This window comes from Triturus cristatus, chromosome 7, assembly GCF_964204655.1.
Source record: "Triturus cristatus chromosome 7, aTriCri1.1, whole genome shotgun sequence".
Lineage (NCBI taxonomy): Eukaryota > Metazoa > Chordata > Amphibia > Caudata > Salamandridae > Triturus > Triturus cristatus.
In genome coordinates, this window is record NC_140590.1 from 352427634 (window position 1) to 352450037 (window position 22404).

Below are 22404 nucleotides of genomic sequence, written 5' to 3' on the forward strand. Positions count from 1 at the left end.
ACCCATATATAATTTCTGGAAATGGTCGAACCATTCTCGCCCCACAATATGGTTCGGTAAAGGGTCAGCCCCCCTCCTAGTGTCAACATTAATAAGATCCCAAAATAGCGTAGCATCCTTGAGCTGGGCGGCAGATTTAAGTTCTTGCCAGTGTGTTTCTTACCAAGCTCGTTTTGCTAAGGCGATGGACCTGTAGTATGCTTTTCTTGCAGACAGGATATTGATTTGGACCTTAGATTTTGGAGCTTTCGAGAGGTCCTGCCTCCTTATCCTGCACTCATTGGAGTACCACAGGTTTTCGCCCTTTGGAGAGGGACGCTTGCAACCCCGGTTCGCTTTGGCCTGGAAAAACTCGCTGACCTTGACCACGGTTGAAAGATATATTTCCTTGAGCTTTGAGGAGTGAACAGATGAGGGCGGAGTGTCAGGGACTTCGTTGAGCAATAGGATGTTGTCATTAATGATCTTCCTGATACCCTCCAATGAAAGTTCGCTTTCAGCAACCATGGGCCATTTAAGGCGCCGATTGCAGTTGGAGGGGACAATTTCCCTCAGCCAGGGGCTCCTGGTGCTAACAAGCTCGGTGGATGTGGGGACGGGATTGTACAAAAGGTGCATGGACAAGGGATTATGATCACTTTCGCATCTTGGAACTACTTCCATATCGATAAGATCGGCCCAAGATCCGATGTCCAGCAGTATGTAGTCAATGCGCAAGGGCACCCTGGTTCTGGGAAAAGTTGGGGTTCCCATTAGATCGGATTTTGATCTGCCATTGGTCGCCCTCAGATTGTGCTCTAGGGTCAGAGCATTGATTTGTGTGGCTCTTGGAGACCATTTCTTTATTGGAGGGAGACTAAGGCAGGGGATTTCCCATTTAGCATCTAGATCCCTGGTGCCCTGGATGTCCTCATCGCATAGGGGCTCGGAAGTACAATTAAAATCTCCTGCGACGATTATGCCTGCTGTGGTGGTTATGGCCGTAAGCTCTAGGTCCAAAGATGATATAATAGGGCTTACTTGGCCACCCGGGGTCCCTCTGGCATATATGTTAAAAATTTCCAGGCCATCTTTTAAGTCTGGCCCGGCAATAGAAATATGGAGGATGTCCTGGGAAGAGGTTACAAGGTTTCTAACAGACCAGTTCAAGTGGATGTTGACCCAGGCGAGGAGTCCCCCGGAGGGCCTACCTCTGGGTGAACTGATGGCTGGAATATGGAAGGTAGTATAGCCTGGCCTGTAAAGGGGGACTAGACTCCATGTCTCCTGGAATAAGAGAATATCAAATTTATCTGCAAAGTCATTCCAAAGGGGATCAGCAAGATTTTTTTCCAAGCCCGCAATATTCCAAGATAAAAGATGGAATGATCTCGAATGAATAAGGGGAGTATCTCTATTTACATCCAACACCCCATATGGGTCACAAGCAAACTGGCACCCCTTAGCCCCACCAGTGACCTTGCCATCGGCCGCCCACAACCCACGTGTGCCAGTTTTTGCTGTTCTTGCTGTTTCTGCTTCATTTTTACTAAAGCTGTAGTGTCTCCGCTCAATTTTATATGTCTACTACAACTGTGATAAAATGCCATATTGTTCCTGACTCCAACCACGTTGTGACAGAAGTTTCACCTCTGCTTACATGGGAAAAGCGTCTGGGGAAGTGCAACTTTAACAGCTACCCGTGTTGTGTAGGGCATCTACTCTCCATACATCAATGTGTGTGTTTGACACGGTTGCTATTGCCGTAAGTACAATGCCATGGAAACAGCAAATAAGGAATCAGCTAAGCTGTGACGTAAGCACTTGTTACTGTGAGTACTTTGCACCTTTAGATAATGTCTTTCCTCTTGCTTGTTGTGTGTTGTACGTAGTGCTGTTTGTCTCGCACTGTGTTTCCAGCTTGGGCTTTCCCGTGAGCTCCAAACACAGGCCTGTTTGTTGATATGGACCAGAGAGTCAATTACTCATGTTACCGGCAAATTTAACTGGGTTTCATACCGTGAAACAACTTTGGCAGTTCAACCGCTTCTTATTATTTCAAAACGGAGGCACGAGACTTGTATTGCACACGGACGTCATTACCTTCTCCTTGGAGTCGTGTGGTGATCTTCTGGTCAACACTATGATGTCTCTTCTTCTACGTTACACGCAGTGCTGCAATCCAAAGTTTAGCAGCACACCGCAACCGCAAGCCATCCGGCACAGTCGTAACAGCGTGCCACCATGTTGTGATTGGAGTCTGCACATATTCAACAGAGGTTGGTCGGCCCTGTGTTGGCCATCCAACACAGCGTCATGGAAGCACTTAGAGTTCATGTTGGCATGCAAACTTATTGTGTTGGAATACACTGTACGAGCCACCACGGATGCTCCCGCATTTTCAAGCCATCTCATCTCCTCACGTCTGAATGTCTATGTGGGAACGTCCATGAGAGGACGGGAACATGAAGACTGTGCACGTCAGCTGTTCTTGGTGCTCGTCTTCTCTTCTCAAGATGAGGACCAATTTGGTACAAGTACCTGTCTTGGAGTACCACTCTTTTGCTGAAGTTTGTCTGAGGTTTGGTTGAAGTTTTACACGTAAATGTAAAGGTACATTTTTGGGGGGTTTCTGTGTCTGTCGCCAGCCTTTCACTCTGTTTATTAATCCAGTTCTGGATCTAACTGGCATAAGCTTCATGTTTCTACAAGTGCTTGGGGTTAGACTTGTGTTCTATCTCAAAGTTTGTTTGTGTGTGACACCACACTGTGGTGGTGTTTGCTGGTTTTGTTCTGTCCATCTAGTCACCTCTGGCATGTGTTGTTGTGATGCCAAGGAACTACGCTTTGTTCTACTTGTCTCAAGTAGGGTGCACTGTTCTAGTGTGTGCCCGGAACATTATCACTCGGTGAGAGGTCGCTCACCGGCGTGGATCACATCTCAGAATCTCTAAAGTGTTACATACATGGACAAGGGGTGATTTGCGTGAGTTCATCACAAATATTAGTCAGACAGCCCTCACCTGTATTATTTTTAGTTTTTCTTTTCACATTTATTTGTCTGTGCACAAGAAACTCATTAGTTAAAATCAGCTCCGGACTATGTTTGGTGTGTGTTTGTTCAAACATTTCTGTGTCACATAGATATGGTGACACGTACACACATAGTTGCAACTGTTTGCAAATGAAATGTTAATGTGAATTGTATTTTTAGCCTGTTTTATTGTGGTTGTGTTTTACTATGGCTTGTTGTACATTTAATCATGTTACTGTTTTCTTCACTTTTATGCTTCATAGGATTGTATGATGGGTATTGTACGTACGTACATGGACTCTAGGTATGCACCGTTAAGAGTTCATTATTTTAGTTTACATGCATATTCTACATTTTATTCTTTTCTACATAAGTATAGCAATGGGTTCTAGTCCTATTTGTTTACGTATGTACATGGACTCTAGGTACACGCCGTCAAGAGTCCATTATTTATGTTTTACATGGACCCTAGGTACACACCGCCAAGAGTTCATTATTTCAGTTTATATGCATGCAATCTTCATGTTAGTCATCACTACATAGGGATAGCAATGGGTTCTAGTCCCATTTGCCACAATACACAAGCCCTTTTTAGTTTTTTAGTTTTTTTTACTCTTTTTCAGGGCATTTATGCATGGGTGTTAGTCCCTCTGCATTAATTAACCATCTCTACCCTTAGGGAATGGTTATGGGTTCCTACCCATTTGAAGTTGTTTTTACAAGGGCTATTATTTCATGGGTTTTAGTCCCATTAGTGTTATTTGTGACCCCTTTTCCTCTTGGTAGGGGTTGGTCTTAGGGTTATAGTCCTCCCATTTTCACATACGTTGGTTTCGTCTTTACTCCTATTTAGAGTGTGTCTCAAGGGTTCCAGTCCCATTTGACTCAACTTTATGTATTTTATTCTTCTTACATTGTCAATTTTGCATTGCAATGATATGTTTATATTATATTACAATGATAATTTTATAACAGGGAAGAGTGATCTTTATGTATTTTCTTCTCATCTTCTCTGTTTTCTCTTTTTGTATTTTCCTCTCATCTTATCTGTTCTCTCGCTTTTTATGTTCTCCTTGTGAGGCCTTTTCTCTTTATCATCTGTGGATTCTTGTTTCTTGTTGTTAGTTCTTTTCTTTCTTCACCGTCTTTCCATTATCCTAGTGCATCTTTTGGGTTCTTTCTTCCTCTTCTAGTGGCTTTTCCTTCATCACTTTGTGTCTGTCTGGATGTAGTCAAATGCTTTGTTGTGTTGTGCTATGCTTTGCCTCCTTGCATGTTTGCCTGGCCAGTAGGTTTGTTTTGGGCCAGTGATTGGTGCTTTCACGTCTATTCTTTTTCTCATTGTTTTCTTTCGCTGTGTCTTTTCATCCTTTTCTGTTTTTTTTAAAGAAGGATGAATGGGTTGCATTTATCTGTTTCTTCATCTGTCGCTTCCTCTTTTCTTATATACTCCCACCTATTCTTTCTGTTCTCCCCTTGCAGTTCATTTCTTTGCCTCGCTTTGCTGTTTCTCTATTTCTTTATCTTTCTTCATTTATGGCTCTCTCTTTTCATCTCAATTATGGTTCCCTTTTGGGTTTCCATTTTATTTGTTTTCGTTATATAAGAAAGGGGGATACGTAGTATCCTAGTTTACTGTTCATGTTTATGTATGCCATTTTCCACCACATGCTCAGCCACTGGAATGTTACTGGATGATGTATTACGGAATATTGGGAGTCTGTGAAGAAAAGCCACAGTTGAGAATGGGCTGAGCAGCATGCTGGCTGCTCCTGGTGGGGCTAGTTCAGGACCCGTAGTGGACTTATCTATCTGATCTACATATCCTGTAACGAACTTCAATAAATCATCCTGAACTAAATCAGCCTGTCTGGACTTGACTACTACTCCATGCTATACAACACGATTAGAGCTCTCCTTACAACCTCACGAGAAGCTACCAAATTGTCCAAATCTTCTAACGCACAGCAATGGCAGGGTGGGACATCCCAACCCTCAACAGCTCAATCTTGCTATCTGGCACTTGAGGTCTTAGAATTTGGATACCTCAATCTACCTGAAGAATGCATGACAGTCTTAAAAGAAGCAAGACGACCTACAACAAGAGCATGCTATGTGGCTAAATGAAAGCGTTTTGTACATTATTATGATACGCAACAGAACAGCTACTTATATGCTATCTGTTTTATTTACAAAAGTCACAAGTAGCATACACCTCAATACAACTACATTTAGCATCTATTGCGGCATATTTACAAAACAGAAAACACATCACTTTTTCGTATTCCTGTAGCCAAAGCCTTCACGGAAGGATTAAAAAGGACCATTCCATTGTGTACACCACCAGTATCAGCGTGGAATTTAAACATTGTACTAACACGGCCTATGGGACCACCATTTTATCCACTACACAATTATCGAATACAATTTTAAACATGGAAAGTAACTTTCCTAGTGGCAATAACATCATTAAGAAGGCTCAGTAAAATTCATGCTCTCACCATTGCAGAGCCTTATTTCAAAGTCTTCACAGGCAAAGTGCTTTTACGTACTAACCTGAAATTTATACCTAAGGTTATTTCACCATTTCATTTAAATCAAACATTGGAACTACTTGTTTTCTTTCCAAAACCACAAACTGTGGCAGAAATATCCTAACACACCTTAGATGTTAAAAGGGCACTTATGTACTATGTGGAATGTACTAAACCCTTCAGGAACACCAATCAACTTTTTGTCTCCTTTATTAATCCAAAGGAAATGATGGATGGAGTGTTAAACATTGCAGGCACTCACCCCCAGTCAACTGATCTGGGTTTAATCCATCACCGTTCTTTAGCCCACTCTGCCACCCCAGTTCAGACATGGCCATATGCAAATCCGTCTGACCCTGTGCCTCATTGGAACAGTCCGGCCAGAACTGCCAACTCCGTCCATATTTTCCTTTGGTTTTGCTTTGTTCGCCATAAGTTGGCAGGGTATGCTCAGACGTGAGTCCCTTGCTCACTTTGCCACTGGATTCAAGCAAGCCTGGCTGAAGACGGCTGAAATGCCAGAAACCGGTCCTAGGAAGCTTGTTTCCGGTCCAGGGAAGACATGGCTTGGCAGTTCGGGCTGGACTGTTCCCATGAGGCACAGGGCCAGACTGATTTGCATATGGCCATGTCTGAACTGGGGTGGCAGAGTGGGCTAAAGAACGGTGATGGATTAAACCCATATCAGTTGACTGGGGGTGAGTACTTGCAATGTTCAACACTCCGTCCATCATTTCCTTTGGTTTTGCTTTGTTCGCCATAAGTTGGCAGGGTATGCTCAGACTTGAGTCCCTTGCTCACTTTGCCACTGGATTCAAGCAAGCCTGGCTGAAGACGGCTGAAATGCCAGAAACCAGTCCTAGGAAGCTTGTTTCCGGTCCAGGGAAGACATAGCTTCGCAGTTCGGGCTGGACTGTTCCCATGAGGCACAGGGTCAGACTGATTTGCATATGGCCATGTCTGAACTGGGGTGGCAGAGTGGGCTAAAGAACGGTGATGGATTGAACCCAGATCAGTTGACGGGGTGAGTGCTTGCAATTTTCAACACTCCGTCCATCATTTCTTTTGGTTTTGCCTCCTTTATTAATCCAACAAAAGTAAATGCTATATCCAAAGCTGGTATAGCAGGATGGCTTGTTAAGTGCATTCAAATATGTTATGCAAAAGCAAAAAGAACATTACCACATGCACCAAGAGCTCATTCAACAAGGAAAAAAGGAGCAACCATATTTTTTTAGGAAATATTCCTCTCAATGATATTTATAAAGCTACAACATGGATAAACCTACACACTTTTACAAAATATTATTATGTGGATGATCAATCAAGACACCAAACTATAGTTGGACAAACTGTCCTTCAAACGTTCTTTTAAAAAACTGCACCAACTCATGCCTAAAGCCACCGTGTGGTAGGGCACTGCTTTACAGTCAATGCATAGCATGTGCATCTACAGCCAACACAAGCTGTGAATGGATTATTTGATTTACCCTGTAAGCATCAATTCGTAGCGTGTAGTGCTGCAGATTCACATGCACCCTCCCCGGCGGATATGAGATGGTGACTAAATACCTACAAAGCAGCAGGTCTAAGAAAAGAACGCTTACGAAACAAAATATATTCTCACTCCTTTCATGGCAAAAAGCTAAATTGTCTGAGGAACAAAGACTTCAACATGCCATGAGAGGGAGGAGAATCTATGCACATCACCAATCATAAACCTTCCTCAGAAAAACAATTTGCAAGGTCCAGGACCAATGCTAGATGGCAGGAGTATGCATAGCATGTGAATCTGCAGCACTACACGCTACGAATAGATGCTTAGAAGGTAAGTAACATAATCCCTTTTCTATACTTTAGTAACACTGGAGTAAGAATAATAAACTTGAATCCCCCACAATTGATGTGTTTTTTCAATGTTGGTAGAATGGCAATTATCATATTCAATTAATAGTCTATATTTATTTTTTTGGGATGGGTAATGTTGATTTATTAACTATTTTATACAAAATTATAACATTTGTAAAACAGCTGCAAAAGGTTTGTAATTCAAAAAATAATATTTCAGATCATTTAAATGTTTTAATGAATAACATGAATATGTCTTTTGTCTACTGTTTTCCTTTTAGAAATATATATAATTTTATGCTTTTTTTTGCATTTTTAGTTAATTTTAATAAATACATATATTTAAGATTAAAGTAATACAGATTATATTGTAATTAATAGTTAGTTTCATATATAGTTTAATTTAAAAATTGTCAGAATGTTTAAAATGAGTACATTTTTGTTTAAATTAGCATTTTACAATACAATACATATGTTTTAGTTTTAGATATTGTGTAAATAAACAATTATTTTTGTTTTAGTTAGCATCAGTTGAACATGTTGAATATTTTAATTTAAAAATAAAGTACTTAATTACATTTAAAATTTAGTTTAGTAAATAAAATATTTTTAGGTCTATAAAATATATATTTTAACACAATATTTTGAAATAAATAGGAAGTCCCATAATTAAATTGTTCCTTTCCAATCTTCCAGAAAAGTGGATTTTGTTTCAAATGTTTGTACAGATTGTTTCACAGCAGAGCCTCCGATACTCTGAAGTAGTCTATACCTATTTTTTTTCATACCCCTTGGAAGGTATATTTGGCAAAATTGATAGTGTCAATGGATACATATCAAGGTTTATGTCTTGCACAAAAAAGAAAATTAGAATGTTTTATGTATTTATGTAATTGTTTATTGATTAATTTCTAAGATTAAAATAACGTATAGAAATGTATAAGAAAGTCTAAGACAACACAGTGGGACAGTTTGCCACCCCTAAATCCGATGTAAGAAATGGTATTACCATTTGGGATTCCCTGTTGAAATTTCAACAAACATTCACATAAAAATCCTATCTAACATATTAAATACATCAACAGTTTCTAAACATTTAAGACAGACACATTAAAGTGCATCAGTAGTGGGCAATAAAGTGACAAACAGCATTTCTAGCAGCATATTTTTTACTTGTCAATATTAGCCACAGCATGAATTCCCTTGAATAACATCTACTACACTTGACATTTGTCTATTGTAAAAGAACCTACAGAATTCACATCACATACATAACAATCAAGGGCAAACTGTAAACAGTCACCATGGAACTAGATTAGCATTCATCAAGTAAACTTATTAAGAGACACCTTTAAACATTGGCCGAAGGCAAATGTTAATTAAGCAGAAGAAAGTGCAAAAATTTAATTTAGGGCCTTGTCAAAGTTTGAAAACCTCCCTTTTCGAAAAGAGAACGAGCAGAATCCTCTCTCTGTCTTCTAAGAGGAAGACACACTTGAATAGAAGATACATCATAGAGTATTTAAAATTTCAGCTACATAAGCAGAGAAAAGGCCTTCCTCTGAAACAATTGTATGGCGAATGCAACCAAAGCACCATGAAAAATCCACTCCAATGAGCAATCTAAACATCAGATCCCTAATCTATCCCAGACTCTAAACAGGTAGGGATATGTATCTTTGGATCCTGTACACTGTACAGATTTTTGTACAGAGCTCTTGGAGGCTAACTAAGTAAACAGTATTGTGCTTAAAGCTTACTAGCTACACATTCTCTTTTAATGTTGGTTTTATTTGAATAAACTGGGTGGTCTGAACATTTCCGATAATGGGGAATCTAAATTAAGGATGGAAGCCAAAGAACACACATTTTCTGCAGCTTTAAACCCTTTATTACGTATAAGTGCCTCCTGCGATAGATATGGTAATGTATCTTGAGGTGTGCTTCAACTGTTAAAATACTATACAGTTCAGGCATTGACTAATAAGTTCCATGCAACAAGATTGCATTCTATCTCGAAGGCATATTTGAAGGGAACACCAAAAGCATTTTTATGCATGAATCTTCAAGAGGTTCCCAGTCACACTTCTAGTAGAGTGTGAGCAATTCTGCTCCAAAGAGGGTTTGGGGTTTTCATTTCCCTGTTGCTCTTAAGAGCAGCATGAGGGAGTTGCTCCCATAGGTTGAGGTAAAGCTTCTCAAAGCATTGACAGTTCCCATTAAGCAACTTCCCAACTGAAAAAAGTGGGTCACCAGGTTCAACTTAAAATTACTCAAGTGGTTGTTTATTTAAATACCACTGAAACATGGCCTGTTAGGTTGTATCTATATTTATAGTTAGATTATTCTGTATACAATAATCTCCCAAATCTTTCTTTGCAGGCAACCCTGGGTATAGGCTAACAGAATTAGATTGACAGCATGCAATACCCATGAGACTCTTGCCTATTGTAGATGAAAACAAATGAATGGTTATAATAGTCTGCCAAAAATGAATTGACAGGAAGAGGAGCAAGAACACAGCCTTTGTTGCTGTATTTTCAATAGAAAATTTCCTGGTCAGTATTCCAATCCCATTTAGGTATTTATGCAGGCAATTATGTGAATGCAGCTGCTGAATCATGTGGAGTGGATCTGTGACTTGGACAAACCAGCCCCTTGTCAGTTTTAGCATTCCCATCCCGCACCCCTGCAGATCTGCCAACCACTGCATCTGCTCGTCGCAGCTGGATAAACATCACAGAACACAACTGAACCCACTGTACTACACCAGCAACTTGCAGAAAGCCATCAAGAATTTCAACAGCTGGATCACTGCATTGCCAACACCCTATCTCTCCTGAAGCAAAACACAACAGCTAGACCCCGACCACATGCCAGCCGGTACAGAGAGGAACTCAGGCTGAGGAAACGCCACTGCAGGCAACTGAAGCGCAGGTGGAGAATGAGCTAAGACACCAGAGACAAAAACATATTCACAAATGCCCTCAGGCACTACCATCAGCAAATCCGGGTTACTAAGCATACAGCCTTGCCAGACCCCATCATTGTCAGCATGGAAAGTAGCAAGGAAATGTTTGCCATTGCCAAAGAGATCGTCATCCCTCCAGCTACCTCCAGCAACATCATCCCTTCACAAGACCTTGCAACAAACTCTCAGAATTCTTCTGTAACAAAATCACCTCTATAAATGGCAGCTTTGAACCTCAACCAGACCAGACGCTCTCGCAATTCAACTTCCCATAATGGTCAAAGAACAAACCTTGACCATATGGCCTAGTATCACCACTGATGAAACCACCACCACAATGAAATCCATCCATTCAGACTCACTCTGACCTCTGCCTTCACCATGCCTTCGCCAAAGAACTCCGACCAATCAGCGATGCTCTCACAAATATTGTCAACCCCTCCATTGACATAGCCACTTATCCTGAACACCTGTAAACATGCCACTCTCGCCCCCCTACTCAATAAACCTTCCACAGATCCTGCCACGCTCGCCAGCTACAGAACAATTTCCCTCCTACCATACCCAGCCAAGGTCTTAAAAAAGCTTATCAACCTGCATTTCACTGAACTCCTCAACAACCACCATCTCCTCGATGCCACACATTCTGTTTTAGGCCAAACCACAGAACAGAAAGAGCGATTACCACCACCACAGATGACTTTTGCATGATCCTAGGCAGAGGGGAAACCGCAGCTCTCATCCTCCTGGACCTGTCTGCAGCATTCAACACGGTCTCACACACCATCATACATGAGATTGGCATCAAAGGAACAGCTCTCTGCTAGATTTGTTCATTTTGATTGGATCGTAAAGAAGCTGTCAACCTTACACCTTACACCTTATTCATTGGGGGCCCAAAACTTAATCTGTGGAGTACCTCAAGGTTCATCCCTCGACTCTGCCCTTTTCAACACATACATGATGCCCCACGGCCAGCGTCATCAGTGTCCACAACATCAAAATCCTTTCTGATGTTGATGATACTTAACCCCTTCAGTGCCCATGACGAGATGGTCTCGTCATGGGCCGCGGTTGCGCTGTGCCCATGATGAGACCATCTCGTCATGAACTCCGCCCGCTAATAGAAAGCCCGGCACAGGGCGGGGAAAGGGCGGGGCACGCAAGAGGTTAACTTATACTCTACCTCTCTGACAAGTTCCACAGAACAAGAGTCAAGAACACCACCTATGAAACCACCAACACAATGAAATCCATCCATTCAGATTCACTCTGACCTCTGCCTTCACCATGCCTTCGCCAAAGAACTCCGACCAATCAGCGATGCTCTCACAAATATTGTCAATGCTTCCATTGACTTACCAAAGTGACCAAAGTCATCATTTGGATGAAAGACAATTGATTTAAACTCAACACCGACAAGACAGAATTAGAGATCTTCAGCAAGAGCACCTTCCACCATGGGATACCAACTGGAGGTCGGCCGAACACATGCACGCGTCCACATCCATACCCCACGCCCACCACCCACATCAGATACCTTGGCATCATCATCAAAAGCAAACTAGATAACTACGCAAGTCATTGCTGTCACAGCATCTTTGATACCACACCATGATGATAATCAGAAAGATTTTCAAATGTCTCCCAAGTAACACCGGAAAAAACATCACTCAAGTCCTCATCACAGCTAGAATAGGGAAATACCCTCTATGTCTGCATCCCTAAACAACTCACCAGAAGACTACAAACTATTCAGAACTTGGCAGCCAGACTCATCCACAACCTCCCATGCATAACCCACATCACACCGCACCTCAGGAAACTACAAGTGGGCCCAATTTTCTTTACCCACACATTCAAGGCACTATACAAATTAGGTCTGACCCACCAGCACAGCCACATCTCCTTCTACCCACCACCGAGATAGCTACTCTCGACAGGACACCTACTAGCACACATCCTAGTCATACAAAGAACTAGATCCGGATGGCCTGCGTTCTCCAACATTGCATCACTCCTATAGCATGAAACAACACACTTCTTCACATCAGATTTTCTACTTAATAACGCCCAAAATGCCTTTTAATTACCCACATGAAGTGCCAACTGCATCGCGTCCAAACATGTTTAAAATATTCAATCGTCTGATAAAGTTGGAGACTCATTTAATTTTTTTTTTTTCATCAATTCAGAGATGAAAAAAAGGAAGCACTGTCAACATTTTCAACCTCTGCTGAATCCTCTTAAGAATTTTTCTAGATGTCTGGCAGTTTTCATCAAACCATCCACTGTTTGCTTCCCTTTTTTAGAGGCATTTTTTGTTGACCGAATAATATTACTGTTAAAACACTTTTTGACATAATCAATTCTCTGTATATCACAAAAGATCTGGTTCATTCCAATTCCTGTGCCGCGTTGTAAACTGAAAGATCTTAAAAGATTCCAGATTAAACTTGTTAGAATCGTGAGTCTGAGAGTGGGGCCCAAAGATTGTGCCTACTTACCTCCATTTTTAGTGCTGAAATTCATTTTTGTTGGCCTTAGAACTGCACTTTACCACTGCTAATCAGTGCTAAGTTACTTGTGCTCACTCCCCTAAACATGGTTTGGCCGGCTTATACCTGATTGGCATACTTTATTTACTTGCAAGTCCTTTGTAGAGTGGTATACCTTATACCCAGGGCATGTAAATTAAATTCTAGCAGTGGGCCTGCAGCACTCATGTCACACACTTAAGTAGCACTTTAAAACATATCCCAGGACTGCTATAGCAGCCTGAATGCAATGTCGACTTGGCATTGAACCCCCTTACCAAGCCTTTACCCCGTCCTTTTATTTCATATGTCACCACTAAGGTAGCCCTAGGTAGCCCATAGGGAAAGATGCTGTGTAGTTAAAAGGCTGGACATGTACGTTTAAGTTTTACATTTCCTGGTGGTGAATAAACTCCTAAATTTGTTTTTCACTACTGTGATGCCTACCCCTCCTATAGGATAGCATTGGGGATTCCTTATTACATTTTAAGGAGCTGCATTTTCCAATTGGAAGTAGGCAGCTATCTCATATTTGGTAACTATGCAATTGTATAAAGTTAGTATTTTCTGCCCCTAGCCCTTTGTACCTGCAGACTGTCTTGGGTCACATGACTGGCTGTAGCTGACAGCATTTCTGAATTCCTCCTGCACAGTCACACAATAGATGGATTAGCTGTGCCTTAATGGGTCGTCTGCTAGCAGGATGGGAGTGGAGCTGATTACAGCCCCACTTGCAACTGAATAGCCTGTGCTCTGCCTTCACACAAAGGGTCTAAAAACCTCACATTGTCACTACAGCCAACTTTAAGCGAGGGCAAGCGAGTCAAGAAATTCCATGCACTTCAATAAACCTTTCCACAAGCTTCTCCCAACTTCCAGACGAAGGGCACCAAGGTATAAAAATAGGACCTTTAGTCCCACTCTTTAGTTTACCACTGGACCTGCGGACGGACTCTCAGAGGACTGCCTGCTGCTGCACCTGTTGATGGTTTTCTGTGTTGTAATGACAGAATTACCGCCACATTAATTGATCCTGAGATAGTTGCAAAAAAACACTGTATACTGTCAGTAGTTGGATTGTGTTTGGTGGTTTTTACTTACGAAATTGAGTTGTTTTGAAGGATGCAATAGATCCCACCTGAGTAGTTATTTGTATTTACTTTGTGGCAAACTTATAACCATATGCACTATGGCATGAATTAAAATGAAACTTAGCAGGTATTATGTGTTGAAATGCTGGCGGGACAAATCCTTCTACCAAAGGAATCGATTACAGTTAACAATGGAAATGGGCTTGTGAGTGGTCTGAGTAGTCATGTGTATCCTCCATCAGTTTTGGGAACCAATATGTCATTGCAGTCCCATGCCCAATAGGGTGTGTGATTTTTGTTTACTACAAGCAGAAGAGTCCATGGTAATTAGGAGGCCTCTGACTGTTTCATAAATTGGAAAGACTGTTGGAGAATTTGATTGGTAAACCATTTGAGATGTGCGAAAGATGTTCTCCTTAATTATTATGTTATCACCAAATGTGAATGCAGTATATGTATACTAGGTTTATTTAAATTCAGTCTTTAAAGAGTCACTTAGAAGATTTATGGCCTGTTTATGAGTTTGGCGCTCAGTGGACCGCCAAACTCATGGTGGCGTAGTGGTGGCAGTGTGGCTACTGCCACACTGGCGGTCCAACTGCTGTATTACAACTTTGGTGGTCGGACCGCCCTGGGACTGCCGCAACCGCCGGGGATCCACGATCCTTTCGCGGTGGCGCATCGGTCTGGGGCAGCAATATGCTGGTGGTGCCGCTGCGGCACCACCATGTATATTACAACTTTTGAGACCTCCACCTTTCATGACAGTGAGCCCACAAGGAAAAGTGTGGCGGTCAGGAAAGTCGTGCCCCTGTGCATGGGGGTGTATGCACGGGGGTACATGTTGTGTCCCCCTGTGTGCATGCACCCCTGTTCCTGCACGGCATGGACTGCACTGCCATGGTGTGCAGAAACAGGCTTTCGTGCATTGTTAGACCCTTAATCTTCTGTATCGAAATACGTCTTCCACTTTTCCTTCCAAGTGAAGTTCAACTCTTTTCATCATTTCATTCTGTCTGCATTAAATTTTGGACCTTTATGTAAGTAACTTTGTTAAAATTGTGTGACTATTTCATTGTAATCATATAAATGTGATATATTATTTTCTCGGCTGTCCAGTTCAGAATTATGTTACAGTTTGCACCAGTTCTATTGTAAACAAAAAGATGTTGCTAGAAATAGACTTTAGTAAGTCTCTATAGAAGATTTAATTAAATTGACAGACAATTTACAAATGTTAATTTTTCTTGTGTTCGCAGAGCTCACTGAAATCTTCACCTTCATAAGGGATATGGTGAGCTCACTTTCTGTGGGCTTGAGAGTTCGGGTCCTAAAGAAGTTTATGATGCTGAAGCATGATATTGACTTGGAAGTCTCCAGACAAGAGTTTCGATATAAGGACATTAAAAGTCTCTTAGACGAAGTTCCAGGGTGTATGCTGGTTGATTCTTCTCTAGGTGAAGATTGTCTCATCAGAGCTATCAAGAGAACAGGTACTTCAGCCCTCAATGTATCCACCCAGATAACTCTCCGTCATATATTGGCTTTACATTTACTTTGCAGTTTTAAAAGATTTCAACCCTGATTTCCTCTATACTATAAAGATCGATATTTTGGCATTCAGGAACCCATTTGTCATTTCCTATTTGTTATTTTATGTTATTTTGTAGCGTGTCCTTCATTTGTAACTATCTGCAACGTAATACTTTTTCAAATTGTTCAACATCGTTCCAGGATAAAGTAAAAAGTGTCAACTGTGCCAACGGTACCCCACTTTATTGAAAAAGAACACTCTGAAAAGGACTTTGTATGGACAGTACTGTCAGGAATTAATCTACCGCCCAGAAGAGGTGATGTAGATAGATTATTGTAAAAGGGAGAAGACTACCTCATTTTAAAATATAGCTGTGTAAACGACTGCTTAAACGAAATGTCTCAGCTGCACCAAATTTTGCACTGAGCCCTCTGTAAATAATCAAATTTCTTGTTGACTGGCAAGCACAATCTAGCGGATGTGCGCATCAGTTCAAACATGATTCTGTTAAAAAAGATCTGGAAACAAGTTGACATTCAAGAACACAACATTACGAGTAATACAGTTGGAAACTGTGTTGCACAAGAACGTTCACCCATTTTTTAAAACAAGAACTTTTTAGACTCTGACACTCTCCAATACGTTGGTACAGTGAATGCAGTTGGAGCTTACGCTGCACAAAAAACAAAAACAGCAACAAAAATACGCATATTCATGCAAGAAACCAGCGCATTGCCAGCAACTGGCGTAGTGGGCAATCCTAATGACACATTACACGGCGAATTGTTTGACCGTTCGTCACGCATTCATATAAACCAATAGACCCTTTAACTATCAGTATGAAGTTGCATCTCTGCAAAAAGACACTACAAATCCCACAATCCCTCAGTCAAAACAATGCCCTTTACACTTCCTGTACAACAGGATATAGGAAAGTTTGAAGTCAGAAACCGAGTTTGTTTAACCGGAGCAGTTAGAAGATTCACGTATAATTCGGCATAAAGAAGCTTTCCAAGTAAGTTGAACAGAACGTTCAATTTCGTTAATATATGGCACTCATACAAAGTTGAGACAAGAGACTCAATTGTCCCTGAACTCTCTTCACAGAGAAATGTCCCGTCTTTTCGAACAACAGGTAATTTAATTACCAAGAATGCACGCGCTCAAAAGTAAGTGCTCGAAGGACTCATGCTTTGTCATAAACTGTACAGCAATGAATAGCTAGAAACTAAAAACGTGTCAATTGATCTGTTGTTTCTAGTCAGCGCAGTGACTGAACCCAACGAATTGAGAGCTGCACCCAACGAATTGAGAGCACAAATAACCCAGACACAGTAAATCTTCAGACCCATTTTGCCATGAACGTACGCGCGCTAAAGTAAGTGCTTAATTGTTCTCCCATAACAGAATAAGTTATCCAAAATTATGTTCCAAAAAAATAAAACATGGATACGGTTTGTCTATTATAGCAAGCCGCCCCGCGGCGGGGAATTCTTTACCGACCGACAGAAATCTGCAAATAATTTTGAAAGTACAACTCTGCAGTTCCCTCCTGCTGAATTTATTTGTAACTTTGCACAATAAATCTGAATATTTGAAAGACACCATGTAGCTGATATGGCCGTTCTGACAGTAATTACCCTGGTCTCTTTAGGTTCCGAAAACACTACAACTGCAAGATTGGAGAAGCAGAATTAGTGCATCATTACAGTCTCCGGTCCTGCCACTTTTTAATCAACAACAGTTGCTCAAACAGAGCATTAGAGAAGGTTGTTCTACGGTGTAGAAAATTAATTTTTTTACTCCCATTTTCAATCTGCAGGTTACACCATGCCCCAGCCCTGATGAAAATCCTGTGAGCCCGCCTCGGGATTGAAAACGCGTCGGCATTTCCTATTCGTTTTGTACCACAATGGGTAGTTGTGAAAGCTTAAAACCTCTGGAGAGGGTGTTTGAAATTAATATAACAAACAGAATAGTAACTTTCCCGTGTGGTAGCAGTCCTACGAAGTTAGTCTAAATTATAGGACTCATTGGTACTGCTTCATGTTATCAACAATCTGCTGGTGTCATTTTGTACAGTGCTTATTCATTTGTTTGTTATCAATAATTTTATATTGTTTTGTCGCACATTGTTCTGTATTATGTATGCACTTACGTGTATTATGACTTGTTTGGTATATCAGATGTTTATCTAACTCAGACATGACCTAAAATATTTTATGAAAATGTCTAATATTTAAATTTGTGTGATTAGTTACACTTGAAGTGAAAGAACTGATGGTCTTCGCTTTGATCCGCCAAAATAAATAGCGGCTCATAAATTGACAGCTAGGTTTTTCCTCTTTTTTCCTGTCTGTAGCTGTAAAGCATTAACAGGAAAACATTCTAGAAAAGACAATATGTAGAAAGTTACAAGATCCTTTCGGGACTGGAGTCGCATTTGCTGTTTTACATGAACCATGTGAGGCAGGAAATGAGACTCCAGTCCAGACACCGACCTGCAGGCAGCTGATCGCGCTGCCACTGAAAACGAATTTGTGGATTTACACTCACTCGCCTGGCTCCGAGTCTCACAGTGACACTTTCACTTACTTGTGAGGTGTGCCATGGCAATTTAGTTTACGGGGCAACCACCTGTCTGTCTCCTCAGACTACTTTTGACTGCTGCGACACTTGTCTCTCCCTCGGAAAACATGCATGGTGCGCTACCCCCGGCATCAGACTCACTGAGTGAGGCTCAGCAACAGGTGTCACTGCTGCACAGGAGGGGACCCAGGGGGAGCGGAGCGCGAGCCAGTCTCCCCCTGGGTGGTTTCGCACAAGGGAGCGGCCACCCAGATGCGGGGTAGGGTTAATTAGGGAGGCGCGAGGCAAGAGGCGAGGTTTTAAGTAGAGGCGCTGTGGGGCGGGAAATTCATTGCGATCGAGGGAGTGGGGAGGAAGGGTTTTGAATTGGCCCCTTGTCGTTTGTCCTTTTGCTGCTGCCGTACTGGTGGGGGTCGCTGGCGTCCCGGGAGGAGGTGCGCGATGCTGTGTGCGTGCTCTGTGTTGCGGGGCGGGTCGACTTTCTGGGCCCGGGCATCACGGAGCAGGCTTGGTTGGGGCGGGGGCGCCGGCCCCGGAAAGCTGCGGGAGGCGTCGCGTTGGCGGTGGCGATGGCGGCGGGTATGTCGCCGTGGCAGGAAGAAGGCGGCGGGTTGTGCAGCGTCGGGCCTGGCTGGGGCCATGGAGGTCGGGGCTGCGGTTTTTGGTGGGGACCGGCCGTGTCCCTTGAGAGACGGCTCCGGAGTCACAGGTATGTGCGGCCGCCCGTAGCTTTATCAGCGGGCGGCGCGATGCAGGGGAAGCAGGAGGGGGCGGTCCTTGGGCACCGCTGAGAGGCGGGGGAACAGCGTGGTGAGCCGGGCAGCACTTAACGCGTTGGAAGGCAGGCGCTAAGCGGGCGGTGAGTGCTGAGGGTCACGCTGGGCAGGGGGCAGGTTTGGAAACAGCCCAGTCGCTTGCTTCACACAATACCGGTATGGAGTGGCGGGGCGGGGGGGGGGGGGGCTCAGTTACTGCATTTCAATGGGTGCCAGTATGTCATTTGCCCTGCTACGCCGGCATCATGTTTCTGCCCCACCTCTTTGCCTTTGGAGCCCACTCCGGCTGGGCCATCTGGTTGGGTGCCTCACACCAGTGTTAGTCGGTTTCGGGGCGCTCCTTTTGGCAGGTCCAACGCCCGGGTAGGCATTTTGTTCTCAGCAAGCCGGGTCCCTGGGTGCAGCAGAGGAGGCACGGTCGGCGGTTTGGTCCTCACAGATCACGGTTGCAGGACATTTGGGTCCACTTGGGGATGGTGGGCAGCGGATTGCGCGTCACTTACCAGGCCTGTCGGTGGACTTGGGGCAGCATAGTGGCCGCCTGCAGGGTACAGCCAGGGAGTTGGAGCACGAGCCCACGGAGGGCCAGTGGGTCTGGGTGAGCAGTGATGGCACGTCTGGCATGCGGCAGGGCGGGGTGGTAGGGGTCCCCGGGGTCGCCTTCGGAGTTACGGAAGAGTCTGGTCAGAGCGGCTGGACGACCATACTGCCGGTTTTGTCCTCACGGCAGACGGCTGGCAGGTGCACGCTACAGTCAGATCTATGCGGTTCTGTCTGGGGGGGCGTGTGGAGGGAGGGAGATCTGGAGCGGATTTCCCTTCTACCTCAGACGCCTCAGCTGTTACGATGTTTGTTGCTGGGTATTGGATTTCTGGAACAAGGGAAATTTTTGGTTCTGAGACGAGAAAAGGGGTCATGGTGTGGTGACAATGGAGATGACATGGTATTGGATAATGACAACGATGATTTGGATAGCAGGGAACTGCATGAGGGTGATGGGGATGATCGGAAACGATATGTGACATCATGGAGGGGTACGAGGGGTTTGTCGGGGCTACCCAGTATGCTTCTTTTGCAGGCGTCACGAGCGGACCACGCAAAACAGCGGGAGCATGCTACTGACACCCAACTACGGGAGGAACGTCCATTTCTACAATGCAGAGTGGGGCATTTGTGTGGGGTTGCTGTGATGGCGTGGTATTGGTCACTGACAGTGATATTTGGATTGAAGGGGAATTGCGTGTGGGAACGGGTGGGGGATTTTTTGAGACACAGTATGTGACGTCAATGACGGGTACGAGGGGTGTGCTGGGGCAACAAAAGTATGCTTAGTTTTTTGCAGGCGTCTTGAGCGGACCGAGCTAGCAGCAGGACCAGGTCACTGTCACTCAACTACAGGAGGTACAGCGGGATGTACGGAACAGAGCGGCCCAGTTGCCAAAAGGTACGGCAGAATGGTGGTCGGTTTGGCAACAGGGGGGTACAATGCACAAAGCCATACGGTCCATTTTGGTGGGGGAAGAGTTGGTGGGGGTTAATGCTCATGCTGGGGTTGTGCGCCCTGGGAATTTGCTAGATGCTGTAAGGTTGGGGGGCGTCGATGTTGTTGGCAATGCACGGTCGCTGTGAAGGGTAAGGAGGTGTAGGTTTCAGTGGAGGAAGACGAGAATATACACGACAATTGCCGTATATGGGGTTTGGTATGATTTTTAGGATCACATTGCTTGGTTAAGATCAAAAGCAGAATTTTGACATATGAATTGCTGGCTGTTTTAAAGTGCTGCATCAGGTTATTCTGGTCAAAGAGGGTTTCTCAAAGGGGGTTTTCCGGTTGGTATCCAGGGCCCGAGTCGGGGTACGTGTTCGGTTAACCCGAACTCTGCTAAGGGGTTCCCGCAGGTGGTCCAGCATACGTTGCAGTGCAAGGTTGCAGCGGGTAGGGTGGCTGGCCCTTTCGGTCAATGTCACATGCGCATTTTGATTGTCTCTCCATTGGTGGTGGGCCCAAAACAGAGAGCTGGGGTTTTTTCGCCTGATGCTCCATCTGTCGTGGCCTGAGGGTGCCTCTATGACCGATTTTCCTATTAGCCAGCGGACTCTTGCATGTCTTACGCTTCAGTGGATGGTGCACTGGGTTTGGAACGCTCTGCAGGGCGGAACGTGCAATTGGGTAAAAGTGCTATACAGTCTGTTTTCGTTTTCCTCCCCATCCATCCATGCGATTTTACACTGTTAGGCATGCATTTCGGGGGCGTTTCAGTAGATACGATGCTGCCAAAGGGGTTGTTACTATCTCGTGTGCAATATTTGACACATTTAGCATTTTTTTACAGTGGAGTTTTTTATTCACATCTCTGGTCACCCCCTCGTATGCCAGTATGTGGATGATTTTTGTTCATTGGTGCTCAGAACTCGGGGCTGTTTCATGCGGCTTTGTCTGCTTTTCAGAGTACGGCACAGGGGATCGGTGCTGTTGGCCTGGGACGTAACGGAGGGCCTCAGGTCTACACTGTTTTCTTGGGTATTGCAATTGACACAGTGAACATGGTAGCTCGGCTGCCGGGGGCTAAGGTGCAGGAGATTTCTTTATTTGTCATCAGTGATCGGGGAGCCCGAAGCGGAGCTCAGGAGAGTGCAGACATTATTGTGATACCTCATGTGTGCATGTAGGGTGGTGCGGGCTGGGAGATCTTTATGCAGGAGGTTGGGTTTGGCTATGTCTGGGGTTTTTTCTTCCGCACCAGTGCGTAGGGATGTCTGCAGCCAATAGGGCGGATTTGAGAGTGTGGCTGATTCTCTTGCAGGACTTCCAAGAAGTGTCTTTGTTTTGCGGTCCAACGTATGGTCTGGCTGGTTCAGGTTTTCCTCAGCTGCGGTGGGAGCAAAGGGTTTTAGAGTATTTTGGAAAGGGCGTTTTTGGTGAGCCGCGAGTTGGCCAGTGCTTTGATTAAGGCAAGGGCGCAGTATCACAATTTTAGACTTCTTTCCTTTACTAGGGGCATTGTATGTCTGGGGTGCGGAGTTTCAGGTTTGTTCAGTGCTGTTTAATGTCGACGATCTAGCGGTGGTAGAGTTGAGCAATCGACAGAAGACCCAGGGTTTGAGAGTTGTTACATTTGCTGAGTGATGGCATGTTCAATAAGTTTACAGCTTATCATTGTTTTTAAGACACGTCCTATTTCAGGTGTCAACAAGTTTATAGCGGACTCTCTGTCTCGGTGGCATTGGGAGAAATTTCGCCGGCTGGCTCCTGGGGCCGCACTTCCCAAGTCTTAGGTCCCACTGTGTGTCTGGGTGTGGGGGGCCTAAGAATTGTAGAATGGATAGGGTACGTTGTAGCGGACGCTACGAGACCGAGCTAGCAGCAAGCATGGAGCGACTTCCTCTGTTATGGGTACACGGGTGCTCCCAGGAGGGGTAGGATGGCTGCTGAACAGGTAGTTTTTTGGGTTTTGGATTTACACCTGTTGGTTCAAGGTTTTTCCCACAATGCCAGTTTTTCGGTAAAATG

General features: G+C 43.8%; 1 protein-coding gene and 1 long non-coding RNA gene across 5 annotated transcripts in view; both read left to right on the forward strand.

Moving 5' to 3' along the window:
• Positions 1-22404, forward strand: part of LOC146809647 (uncharacterized) — a 977933-nt gene that overhangs the window by 724789 nt on the left and 230740 nt on the right. For all 4 annotated transcript variants that reach the window (XM_085616504.1, XM_085616506.1, XM_085616505.1 and 1 more), the window contains one exon: positions 15254-15487. In XM_085616504.1, the coding sequence (XP_085472630.1) occupies positions 15254-15487 (234 nt within the window). The remainder of the gene's footprint in view (positions 1-15253; positions 15488-22404) is intronic.
• LOC146809648 (uncharacterized) lies at positions 16439-17490 on the forward strand. Its single transcript, XR_014966473.1, has 4 exons — positions 16439-16543; positions 16636-16697; positions 16790-16906; positions 17351-17490. It is a non-coding gene; the product is annotated as an uncharacterized LOC146809648 (long non-coding RNA).